At 40.7% G+C, this 13,494-nt stretch overlaps 1 protein-coding gene across 1 annotated transcript; it reads right to left on the minus strand.

The window, feature by feature from the left end:
* Positions 1–3,281: 3,281 nt before the first annotated feature.
* On the minus strand, positions 3,282–4,882 carry LOC146615800 (ADP-ribosylation factor-like protein 4C). The gene has a single exon (XM_085375073.1). The coding sequence runs from the start codon at positions 4,454–4,456 to the stop codon at positions 3,878–3,880; it is 579 nt and encodes a 192-aa protein (XP_085231199.1). The 5' UTR covers positions 4,457–4,882; the 3' UTR covers positions 3,282–3,877.
* Between the last annotated feature and the right edge of the window lie 8,612 nt (positions 4,883–13,494).

The following is a 13,494-nucleotide window of genomic DNA, read 5'->3' on the forward strand; positions in this document are numbered from 1 at the left end:
ACTAGCTGTCTGCTAGATCTCCTCTTCACTAATCTGAGTCACTGAACTGTCTCTCTACTGTTTTTGAGAGGCACAGTTCAGTAGTAACTTATGTGGCCTTTTCAGCCTACATCTTAAAACAGGATCCATTCTGTTAATGCAAATGAGGACGTTTAGCACATCTACGTACTGCTCTCTCTCTCTATTTATAGACAATCAGAGATTTGCCGGGAAGAGAAGAAAAAGGACAAAACAACTCAGGAAAGCCACAGTTTGGAGTTTAGATCAGGACGTCACATTGGCTACTGCCAAAAGAAGGAAACGTGAGAACAGTAACCTCCTCGAGGCTGTAAATGAAGTAATCACACAGTAACTAGTAAAAATAATTCAATGAATAAAAACTCTCCATACACAAAAGATCAGAAGCAGATCAGTGTAAAAGCAATGTGTGGAGGATTTGTTGACTAGCAGTGGTACAGCAGAGCCATGTTTTCACAAACGCTGGTCCATGGTGTTTGCTTTGATGCAAATGCACGAGGAACCTTATGCATATGGGCAGCGTCACATCACATCCTATCACTGGTCTCACACTATTCCATCGACAGACAGCTGTTTGCGTGAATTTTACAGAAGAGGATTAGGGCCACTGGAAAAAAACAAAAAGTGGGCACGTCTTTTTTTTTTTCTTTTCCAAAATTCTGAGAGAAAAAGTCAGTTATCAGCAAGCCAAGAACTTTGTGCTTGAAGTTTGTGTTTTTGTGACTGTTTCAGCCTATGAAGAGATACTTTGTCTTAGTTTTGACTTAGCTCAGCTACAACAGAGATACCCACACAATGACTTAAGGCCACATAAGTGTACATGTAGTTGCTCTTAAACCTTCACCAGACTCCCCATCTTTACAGCAGACAGTCATTATTCTCTATTTACTACATAGCGCTTTATAGTTACTGTCTGCCACTTTATGAGTGTCTGGATTCATGGAGAAACATTTTACTGAGCCATGAATTTTCAGTTTTTGAAAAAGAAAAGAGCAGACAGTGCAGTGCAGTCAGGAAATACACCTATTATCCAGTTTGTCAAATAAATATTCAATACAAATACTATGTAGTTATGAGTCTTATGTGGCTACTTATTACATTCTAGGTAGCTTCTTTGGGCTCGAATGGAATTAAAAGAAAGCAGAAATATCACACAAAAAAGAAAAAGTCACTAAATCGTTTAGGTGTTGATTCATATTATCAGGCAATCGAAGGAGGGATGTAAGTCTGCATCAACCACAGATTCAGTTCCTCCAGTTTTAACTGGAAAAATCTGTACAGTAAAATGTCCTGTTAGGCTCAACGAGTGTTTTGGGGATGTTTTTGGCTCATTCACTCTAAAAGCTCTGTGTCCCTGAGGCTGTTCAAAGGCTGCCTGTAGTTTAAGGGTTTTCCATTTCAGCCTGTGTTAGAGAATCCATCACAGTGAATCACAATGTCTGTAATTATTGCTGTTAAATCTATAGTGTTTCTCTGGTCCAGGACTGCACTGTAACACACTGTAACTGTAACTAACACACACAAACACCTCTGCACACACTACTTTCCAAAACACAGTTTGAATGTACTTTAGGTATTTCAACAATGATTAAACGTTATATTTTCTGCATGCACTCCACAGTATTTTGGAAGCAAATATTGTCCTTCCTGCTCCAAATTTTGCAGATTTCCAAATATTAATATTCTCTAATGCACTTAAAAAGAAATATAAAGTATGCATATGCATTATTGTTCTTAAAGCTACCCAGAATTATTTAAAGATTTAGGATTAGAACGTTTATCATCTAACACAGAGTAAAATAGTTAGTCAGTACAAAACAGCATTTAAACTCTTCATCGGCGCCATGTTTGATGCAGTGCTATCAGTGTTATAACACAGGGCTTCAAATGAGTCTTAAAACGATATCCAGTGTTTTCGACAGCAGCTTCCTACCCTGTATGAATTTCTGATCAAACATTCTGCTCTCTTATGAACCCTCCCTGTCTTGTTTTTGGTCCTGGAAATGCTGCTGCTTAAAACATAACAAGAACACAGTCAATGTACAGTGTGATGCATTTAGAAGCTACCATGCAGCTTGGATAGATTCAGGTAAGACATGTGTTTTGTGTTTAAAGTGAAAAAGCACGCGGTACAAAGAATATTCGCACGTTTTCTCATTATTCTCACAGAGTCCTCAGTTTGCTTCTGCCTTATTTAGTAATGAAGTTCTTGTTCTGCAGAGATGGAAGGTGATTAACTTTGGAGTAATTTACTCACACAAAACGAACAGAAAACCTCTAAACACACAAGACTGACTCACGGTGGATTCAGATATTTTACTCAAGTACACTCACTCACTTACATACTTCTCTAGTTTACCTCAATGGTTTCCAGTTTGAAACTGAAGCCCCTCATATCTTCCTCAGGGTTTGTTTACATGATTTATGCATCTCTTTGCATCACAGTGCACAGCACTGTAAAAAGGTGGCCTGGTCTTCAGAACGTTTCTCTGCAAAAAGCACCTCTTCTCCTGTGTGCTCTGCTCTTCTTTACACTCAGTACTTCCGGTTACCGATCACAGGTGTTCAAACATGAGTTTTTCTACAGCAGCTATTAGATATATCCAGAAGAATTACACATATATGAAGATATTTCTTTGAATGTGGTGGACATTTTATGAGCAAAGTATTTTTATAATGAGCAGATTAATCAGTTATATAAACAGTTACTTTCAAACAGTTTAGCCCAAATACCTCACATCCACCCACAATTTGTGACTTGTATGATGAGGAAATATTTAAATAAACTACAAGATAAATGCCCATATTAGTTACAGAGTGATGTGAAATATTTGGGACAGAAATCTATACCGTCCTAGGGCACATTAGCCTAATTTGATCACCGCTTGCTGCTGTAAACAGAGCACCGCAATGCAGATCCATAAATTTCACAAACGAGCTCCGGCTTTCCTCCAAACATTTATTTCATGTGCAGATGATTAAAACAAAGATCTGAGGTCAGGCTGTTATTAGCTTCTGCCTGAACTCTGTGACCCCGGACTTATCGTTGACCCCCACCTGTGATTGTATCTTGATGAAGAAATCACTATCTCTGACTTACTGTCAGCAGTCATGTCCGCCTTTTTTTCTCCCCACCACACATCCTGCTGCCACCGTAACCTCCACATCACCTCTACTTCTCAGCAGTGTGTAAATGAAGAACGTGACCCAAAACTTTGATTTAAAATCTTTTTAATATACAAAATACTTCAATTTTGGCTTCTTAGTACATGAATCACCTGAAACTGCTCCTCTAATAATACAGTGTAGTTCTCTACTGTCTGTTAGCAAATGAAAAGTGCAAAGTAGTGGACTCTGTCTTCTGTCCACCACGCAGAGGAAAGGCTACTTCAATGCTCCAAAAGCAGTCAAGATCAAACCTTGATCCTACAGATGTCTGTGTTCAAGACAGAAAGAGCAGGGGCACGAGTGACCCGAGCCACGTGCAAAATCAAACTCGTTTCCACAAAGATGTCCTGTGGGTGGAAATAATAATAATAAAAAAAAGAGTCCAGGGTGAGCCAAAGCTTCAGTTAAAGCGTGTTCAAAGTCTGAGATAAAGCCACAGATAAATGGGCCAGCCTGTTTATCTGTTCCTCTCTCTCTCTGTCAGTGCTGCAGCTCCAAACAGCCCAGTCAAGTTTCCTGTCTTGATTTTGGTTATCCTTGTGTGTTTTCTGTCCTACATACTCTTGCCCGCAAAAGCATCTGAGCAGGACTTCAGTGGCTGAACAGCTTTATTCCAAAAATGAAAAAAAAAGTCACTGTTAAGGGCAATACTGGTAAAACCCGAACTCCTTGCAGTAATGTCCGGCGGCTGTTACCGCTTCTTTTTCTGCTTTAAGGATTTCCTTCTTTTCAGAATCATCTCATACAGCTTGTCCATGCCCTCGTGAAGCCCCTCGCCTATTATAGCGCAGGCAGGTTGGATGTGGTAAGTGGTGGAGGGGGTGAGCTCGTGCAGGGCCAGCTGCTTCTCGATATCCGCCACCGGGAGGGATTTGGGCAGGTCCTGCTTGTTGGCGATGACCAGCAGCGGCGTGCCCTGGTTCTCCGCAAACTTGGTGACTTTGTGCAGTTCAGTCTTGGCCTCCTCCAACCTGTCCACATCTACCGAGTCCACGACGTATATGATTCCGTCAGTGCAGCGGCTGTAGGACTTCCACAGGGGCCTCAGCTTCTCCTGCCCCCCCACGTCCCAGAAATGACAACTGATGCCCTTCGCAGTGCAGTTGCTCAGCTTGATCTTCTCCGTGTTGAAGCCGATCGTGGGGACCGTGTTGACAAATTCATTAAATTTAAGTCTGTAAAGAACCGTGGTCTTCCCAGCAGAGTCCAAACCCAGCATGACGATGTGAAGAGACTGGAAGGCAGAGATGCTGGAAACGCTGTTGCCCATTATGGCATTTATTCTGCAGCTGCTGGTTTTATCTCCCGATTCAAGGGGAAGAAAACAGTCCTAAAGCTCAGAGCCTTCCACTTCACGGGTAAAAAAAATCCTTAGGTTGGGATAGTGGAGAGCGGAGAAGCCCCGGTGCGCTGTGGATGACCGATGAGCTCTGCTGTGGCCCTCAGCAGCAGCAGCAGAGGACGCAGAGCTCCGTTCATTAGTATTCTCCTCACACACTCGCATCCATTTGGCGACGAAGGAAAGCTGCGCTGTAAGAACACTCCAGAGACAACAAGGATGACACCGAACAGCCCAACGATCTCTCTGGAAATTGCGCACAAACAGCTCCGCGGTCCGCACCTGTGCGGAAGAAAATAACATCCACCGTTTAATTCACTCACTCCTGGAGAACACTCCTACACCCGCAACGCTCTCCGTGGCCGTGGTTTTGTGAGGCTGTGTGAGGCGGACAAATCAGAAGCGCCCCGCTACGCTCCACCCACCCGGGACATGCGCCAATGAGAGGGCGAGCCTCTGCGGCGATCGGGTTACTATAGACACGCGAGACTGACAAACATGCACAGCCAGCGTTCATAGAGCCGTGGAGGAGTGTTTGTGCATGAAGCTTTGTTTTATTTGAATTATCAGGCTGACTGAAAGAAACACAAACAGGCAGAAATGGATGGAATGAAACAGGAAGGTGTGCAGATCAACGGCGTTAACATGTTAAAGAAACTGGGCGTAGTTTAGTAATCGCATGGAAACAGTCATAGTCAGGTGCGCCACCTTCTGGTGAAACACAGGAGGCACAGGAGGCATGCAAAAGCTGAAAGGAAACCTTTCAGTCTCACGTTAATAAAGATTTCCTGTTGTGTAAAATAAATAATAAAGGTTGCCCGTATTTAAGCTCGTGTAAATGACTTGTTGGCTCTAATATGTGAAACATACTCCATACAAGTCATGTTGAGCCACAAACAGCTTTCCCATCACAAAGTAGAAGCTGCTAGAAGTTTTTGGAAAGGTCACTTTTATATAGAATTTATTTATTTGTCCAGCTAAAAAGTCTCACTGACATTAAAAATGTCTTCTTTAAACGTGATCTTGAAAAAATAAACAATACAACAGTAGTTATTAATCTGTCATCTGTTCATTTCTTGAAATTTGATGATGTTCCATGACATCAGAGGTGTAAGTGAGTGAACATAGTTATAGTCTGCTGCATTGCTTTCAGAAAACAGAATAAGAACACATTTTCTTACACCTGGTCTCAAACACTGGCCTCCATAAGGCTCCACCCTAAAAGGAGGAAGTCTTACTCACACAGAGACCTAGGTCACCTCTGTGTCACTTACAGGACTAGACTGCTCACAGGAAGCCCTTTTATCATCACTTGTACTTGAACCTTTGGGTTAAGAGTGTGAGCACAAACGAGCTGTGCTGTTTGCTGTTATGCACATCAGTTTGAAATGACTTTGACCCTCCTTTGAAGGATCTGTGCCATGGTTTCGTGGAAAATTATAGTTTTTTCTTTGTTTGTTTACTTAAAATGACAAAATCGCAAATTGAAGTATTGCATATTTACACTTAATGACCTGCCATTTAATGCCATTATCACTTAACATGAACAAAAGTATTATAACATGTGTTATTGCTTTCAGTCTCCCTGGTTTCGTGGGTGCAGTTTGATTTCTGCATAACCTCATGTTCATCACTGACCCCTCCAGGCCCTCCTTCTGTGCTGTAGAGGTTTGTGCAGGCCAGTCAATAACGTTCCCTTTGGTCTTCTGGAGGTAGTTCTTCACCAGGAGAAATGTATTTCAGGTCGCTGTCGAGCCAGACCCAGTTTTGCTGCTGACTGCTTGAGGTCTTCTTTTAAAATCTTCACATAGTCCTCTCTTTATGATCCTTCCACCTTGACGAGATTCCCAGTTCCAGACACACTGAAGAATCCTCACAGCATAATACTCAACTCAGCATCACAGCAAAGTATAGACCTGTCGGTCCACTGTGTCCATTTCCTGCTTTGCTTCTTCAAAGCAGGAAATGGAGATTACATAAACGATTAAGGTTAATATGTGCTAATATGTGCATACGTGTAAATATTTTAATAATGTTTGCTTTAACACCTTCCTGTGATTATTTTCATGCTGGTTTGAAATAAAGTATCTCCCTCTTGTCATGATTCGGCTGTGTGGCAGGCAGGATGGACCCAAACGACCCAAAAGCAGATCATACAAACAACACTAAACTAAACTGGGAAAAACTAATTACAATGTGCACCAGGAGACACAGGGTGAATCACGCACAGCGATCAAGGAGAACGCAACATAGAACTGAGGGAGACGCGGGACATAAATACGCAGAGGGTTAACGAGGGAACACACAGCTGACACAGATAATCATAACATGACAGGGCAGGAGCAAACACAACATGACGCATACTGACGGGAGACTGTCAAAGTAAAACAGAAAGTACACAGAGGCGCAGACAGGAGGGGAGTAGAGAACATGGGGAGAGCACAGACAAAACGGGCTGGGGAAAACATGAAATAAAACACAAGGAGGAGAAACGAGGCACGGGAACTCAGATACGTGGAGGGGGACACGGGATAAAGAAATGAGGGGAATTCTAATAAACTAAACAACCTAGGAACCATAGAATAAATAGAGAACAAAATACAAAAACACAAGAAAACTAAGAACGCTGGGTCAAAATGACCCAGGACCATGACACCTCTGCTGTTACTGCAGCCTACTGCAACTTACATTTAAGGTTTTTGAGAGGCAAAGCATGAAATGGACACAGTGGACCGGCATGTGTATTACAAGCTTTGCTGTGATATCTTGTAATACTCCCTCCACCGTGCTTTAGTGTAGGGACGGTGTTCTTTGGGTTGTACTCCTCTCCTTGCTTTTTCCAAATATAAGCAGTGTGACCAGTAAGCTCTACTTTCAGCTCATCTGACCAAAGGGAGAACTTCCAGTATAAGTGATCTTTCTCCAGGTTGTCCTTACCATACTTCAGTCTGGCTTGAAGGTCTCTCTTCTGCAGAAATTTAGATTTTCTTGGTCGGGAACAGGGCGATTTTGAATAAGATAAGATAAGATAAGATAAGATAGAACTTTATTAATCCCTCGGGTGGGTTCCTCTGGGAAATTCGACTTCCAAAAAGCACAGCAACGACCGAAGTTACAGTTACAGAATTGTTATATATATATATACACACACACACACACACACACACACACACACACACACACACACACACACACACACACACACATATAAATACAGAGACAAATATAAATAAAATATACAAAGGGGATAAATAGAATAAATAGGAATAAAAAATAAAAATACAAGTGAATTGCACATTTCAAGTATTGAGTCTATTGCACTGTTGACTATTTACAAAAAGTATTGCACAAGGTATTGTACAGTGAGGTGAAGAGGCACTACAGCTTAGTTGTTCCCCCCTCCTTTGTCCTCCTGTTTCCTGTTTCCCCTCCCTCTCCCCTCTCTGGAGGGGAGAGGGAGGGGAAAAGCACCCCCAAAAGTTTTCTTACTTTCTTACAAAAAAGTTTTCTTACTTTTTTGACAATATTTGCTGTTTGTGTGACACACTACTAAAAATATAAAAAGCATACAGTACTGTACTTGTTTGAGACGTAACATTTTAACAACAACAGTATAGATAACCCTCGCTCCCAAAATGCTTTGTTCCAGCTCGGCTCTCCCCTGCTCTGGCTCTAGCGCTCTTGCTGCTACAGCAATGGTGGCTGAGACTCAGCAGAGTGGAGGTGTAAGTGTCTGGCTTAAAACAGGACATATTAGCTACATTTAACCTTCAGTTACTCTTTATATAATTAGGTAGGAGTCAGGCCATGTTTCTTTTTAGCTGAAAAACATTACACCAGGTAACCTGCAGTGTTGAAAATTTTCCGACAATGTTTGCTACCCTACAATCCGTCCTGCTCTGTAGTAAATTCAGCGACATTTGACCGTCCTGTTGCTCCCATTGAAATGTATACAGCCTATTTAAAATCTAAAACTTTAAATTGTCCTGTTTGAAATGGATACTAACTAACTGACTGACTGAATGCCCATTAACCTTATAACTCCGGTTGTGTGTGTGTGTGTGTGTGTGTGTGTGTGTACACACAGAGAGACAGCCAGGTTCATAATGGATATGAGGACGTTTTTTCAAAAAAAGGAGCCACATTCAGGTAAAAGTGTAAAATCAAATGATCCGTCAATCAAGAATAATGTTGGATCAGTGTTTCAATGTTTATATCTTGTATTAGATGTTCATGTGCTTTGGTTATCTGCCTTTTGGTTGAAAGTACACTGAGAGAGGACTTTTTGTTAGTGATCTTAATATAATTTTTTTCATATTAATGTAATTTTTCATCTAATTGAATACAATCTATTTGTGTATGATTGTCAGTCCAAAGAGGGAGAGAGGAAAGAGGGGAACATGAGGAGAAAGGGCAAGGTCAGGAAGAACCAGGTAAGAAAACAGACAGGGAACAGTGACAGGCACAACAGAAACTGTTAAACTGACAAAGAGAAAAAAAACTCATATAATCTGGAAGCTGTGTTCTCACTATATTAAAGCTGCTATAAAGAATCTGCTAAACAAACTGGGTTGAAACATTTTTGACCCTCTTTAACAACATTCCAACATAACATTATCATTGGGGAGATTACAATTAATGATATATTTTTATGTGGTTCAGCCTCAACTCTACTGAAACCTCAGTCAGTAATAGGTAGGCCAACTTTTGGACCGTCCAGTTGTCTGTATGACTGGTGCAGTACATACGTCACATTTGCACACTATCAGAAAGTGCCAAACAGCCCTGGTGGAGTGAGGAGCTGTAAAGAGAAGCAGATGCTCTGTTTATATTCTAAACATGTTTTAAGCTTGTTTCAAAGATTCTGTACAGCAGCTTTAAATGTTTTCCAAAAGCACACACACACTTATCAGTGTTTCTCAAACTTTTTACAGTGTGTACCACCTGATAAAAATGTCAAGCTCTCCCAAGCACCACTATGAATACATGAAAGTCATAAATCTTACAACACAAAATTATTATTATTAAATTAGTAAAATTAGTATCTGCAATAAAGATTTTTTCATACATTGTTCACATTCTACAACAGGCAAAGTTGCCTCCATTTTTATAGTTTTTATTAATATTTTGTAATAATTTATTTGTAATAATTTATTCTGTTTTGGGAGTGTTTTTTTATGTATCTGTATTATATTATAGATACACATTAAAAGTGAATCTGTCCAAAAAATGCACTCAGTTTTTACTCACTATGAGCATCATTCATTATTCTCCTCCAGTAATTAAGGTTAGGAAATGTATTTTTTCTATTCCAATCCATTCTTCTTTGGCAGCATTTAAATAATCTTTATCAGATTTGATGGTTTTGTTACAGACTTTTTGAAAAAGTGTTTTGCTTTTCTTTCACAATTGTGGGATTAAATTGTGTTAAAATGCACAAAACAGTGATGTCATGTTTTGTGCCGAGGACCCAGGCACAGAGAGACTTGATGAATTTAAGAATCTTATGATTTAATAAAGAAATTTGCAGACGTGCACAGAGATGGTAAAATTCTGATGACTGATAACGGAGTTGAAGACAACAGATGATGAGGACAGGGAGGAACAGGGGTTTAAATGCACCAAGGAGACAGTCAGAGAGAACTTGGGACAACATTTAAGGATGCAGGGACTGACAGAGACAGGTTTAGCTTGCCTGGCTGGGCAGCTCTCTGGGTGCTCACCACCCCCAAAGCTCTGATCCTAGAATCGCCCCTGGTCGGGAACCCCACAGTTCATTCCTGTGCAGAGTTCTAGTAATTAACTTCTTTTAGACTAAAATTCCTGACTCAGCTACGTCATTCACTCATGACACATCTCTCACTAGTTTTCCCACAGTCAATTTTTGCCAGAACACCAGAAACTCCTCCTGTATACGTTACATTGTAGGGTTTCAGGGGGGCATAACCTGCCGTGCACCTCTTAGAAACGTAACCACTCCAACTATTGTTATATAGCACTTTGACACAACCACAAGGTACTTAACATATAATGCACCAGCACAAGTATAAATGTAATGACGCTGGCCACTTGTATGCATGTTGGCTACCCTGCTTTGTGTCCCGGCAGACACATATGTGGCCCATGATGCATTACCGCCACCGTGTGGTAAGGAGTGTCACTACAGTGCAAAAAAAAAAAAACCCCAACAAAAAAAACAATTGTGATATCCTGTGCAATAAGGAAGACCTCAGTCATTTCTTTATTTGCCGATGTTACGTCCCCACATAAAAGCTAGGCGAAGAAGGTGGGGGACAGTAACAATTGGATCCGGATTGGAATGAATAGGATGCCAGGCAGAGGTGTTTAACACAAAATAAATCTTTATTATAATCTCTCTCTCTCACTCTCTCACTCACTCACTCACTCACTCACTCTCACACACACACACACACACTCACACACACACACACACACACACACACACACACACACACACACACACACACACACACACACACACCAGGCCTTTTCCACACCTAGACCAGAATCACACACTGACCAGCACAGAGGAAATCCACCAGAATCCTCACCCACACCCGCACTGCGCTCCTCCAGCTTATATCACCTCTGGAGGGTAATTGGTGGTAAACGAGGGCGGATGAGCAGCAGGTGCGTCCTAAAGGAGAAGGCAGGGGCACAGAGAAGGAGGAAGAGAGGGAGAGGACAACACCATGCCCACAGCCTCACAGGATGTAACAACCGAACTTGGGCATGCGCAAAAAAACACTGACACTGCTCTCCAAAAACTGTTTCCCCCCTGTGGACAAAACCCTGCCCACCCCCGTTACATCTTAACAACAATTTTCAGCTGCTCCCTTGATTTACAGTAGCTTGTCACATCAGTTTTATTGACATAGCATCTTTCAAGAAATATCACAAAGTGCTCTACAACAAGAAATTCTAAAGAAGAATTATTACAATTATCATTGCAATTGTTACATCAAAACAAGTTTTAAAAGATGTGTTTTTCACTATGTGGTCCACAGATCTCAGGCTCAAATGGGGAAAGTTCCAGAATCTGGACAAAACCTCTGTTCTCCTTAATTTTCAGCCTTGTAAGATACACAGCCAGCCGACCCTGATCACAAGACCTCAAGGACCTGCGTCTGGATGTTCAAGGGTGTGACATGAGAGTACTTAGAAGACTTTGTTAAAAGTCTTGCATTTTCGTTCTGAACAATTTGCTGATGTTCCAAGGAGGGTTAGTCAAGACAAGAGAACAAGGAATTACAGTAATCCAAACAAGATGAAATAAAGGCATGAACAGCAATTTCTAATTCAGAGTGTGATATGTGTTACACACACTCTTAACAGATGTGTTAAGAGAAAAAAGCAAGAGTGAGCCAGAGATTTAACACGATCATCTAAAAGGAACGCTGCTTAAAAAGTTGCCCCCAACGGTTTCTGATAGAAGATTTAGTAAATGTGGCAAAGGGGGGCCTACAGTGTCCATTACCTTTGGCACAAATCTGTCTGGGGACACAAACAAGGACCTCTGTTTTTTCTTCATTAAGCTGAAGAAGACTGTCAGTCATCCAATTTTTAATAGAATCTGAGCACTTATGTAAGACCTGTAGCTATGCTTACTGTAACTCATATGTGTACAGGCCTGTAATAGCCTGTGTAAACATGCTGTAGCAAAAAGGTTCTCTGATAAATCTATATGTATACCAATATGCCTAACAGGTAGTTTAAAAAAATCTTAAAAGAAACAGAATGCCGCTTTTTATAATATACTATTTTATAACAATGTGCAGTACAGACTTCTTCCACTAGATGGCAAAGTCCAACAATAAAACTTGTGAAGAGGTTTCCTTCTATAGATTAGATTAGATAGAACTTTATTAATCCCTCGGGTGGGTTCCTCTGGGAAATTCGATTTCCAAAAAAGCACAGCACCGACAGAAGTTACAGAGTTACAGAATATTATATATATATATATATATATATATATATATATATATATATATATATATAATACACACACACACACACACACATATATGTATATATAAATACAGAGACAATATAAATAAAATATACGAAGGGGATAAATAGAATAAATAGGAATAAAAATAAAAATACAAGTGAATTGCACATTTCAAGTATTGAGTCTATTGCACCGTTGACTATTTACAAAAGTATTGCACAAAAGGTATTGCACAGTGAGGTGCAATACCTATAGTCAGCTGTCATATATCTATATTTCATATGAAACATATTTGACTCAAGAGATGTGACATGAATATCAAGTAAAATGTTGCCTAATCTTTATTTTAGTGCATTTTCACCAATTTATTAGCCTGGATGTAACATAGCTGGACTACAGAATGGGTAAATTTGTCATAGGTCAGAGAGGCTCTGGTGGTCAGAGCAACTTAGTGATTGTGGAAGAGTAAATAGTTCATATTTAAAAGTCACCAAAATAAAGTGTCCTCTTGCCCAGGGTACTCATAATCAGCAGCTTTAAATAAAGGTGGCTCAAAACACGGACACACACATCACACAGTTCCACGAAACGGACATTAAATGTTAGAAGAGCCAGGGAACATGTGCATACACGTTTTCCAGCCCCTTCATTTTGTATTCTAGAGAGGATACCTGCAGGAGAAGCGCTCCGCCCTCCACCTCTCCTCTTCTCTCTAAATGCACACACATTACTCACACATACACAAATCATACACACAAGCTTTGTCATTTTACTGTATGTGGTAGAGCCCTCTGCTGACTGCATGTGTTCCCTGAAGCCTGATTTATTTCCTGGGACATTATCACCAGGAGTATACTGGAGGTAAATAAACTCTATTTTGCAGCCTCTCAAAAAACTGAAATGACAGTCAGGATATATCTGCTCTCCTGTTGCTGGATATCGTTATCTTCACAGGAGCACAGTGGAGCCATTAAACCAGCACCCACACATGAGAAAA

Source organism: Diplotaxodon limnothrissa, linkage group LG16 (genome assembly GCF_057381915.1).
Source record: "Diplotaxodon limnothrissa isolate DT_005_m linkage group LG16, D_limnothrissa_male_GT1.1, whole genome shotgun sequence".
NCBI lineage: Eukaryota > Metazoa > Chordata > Actinopteri > Cichliformes > Cichlidae > Diplotaxodon > Diplotaxodon limnothrissa.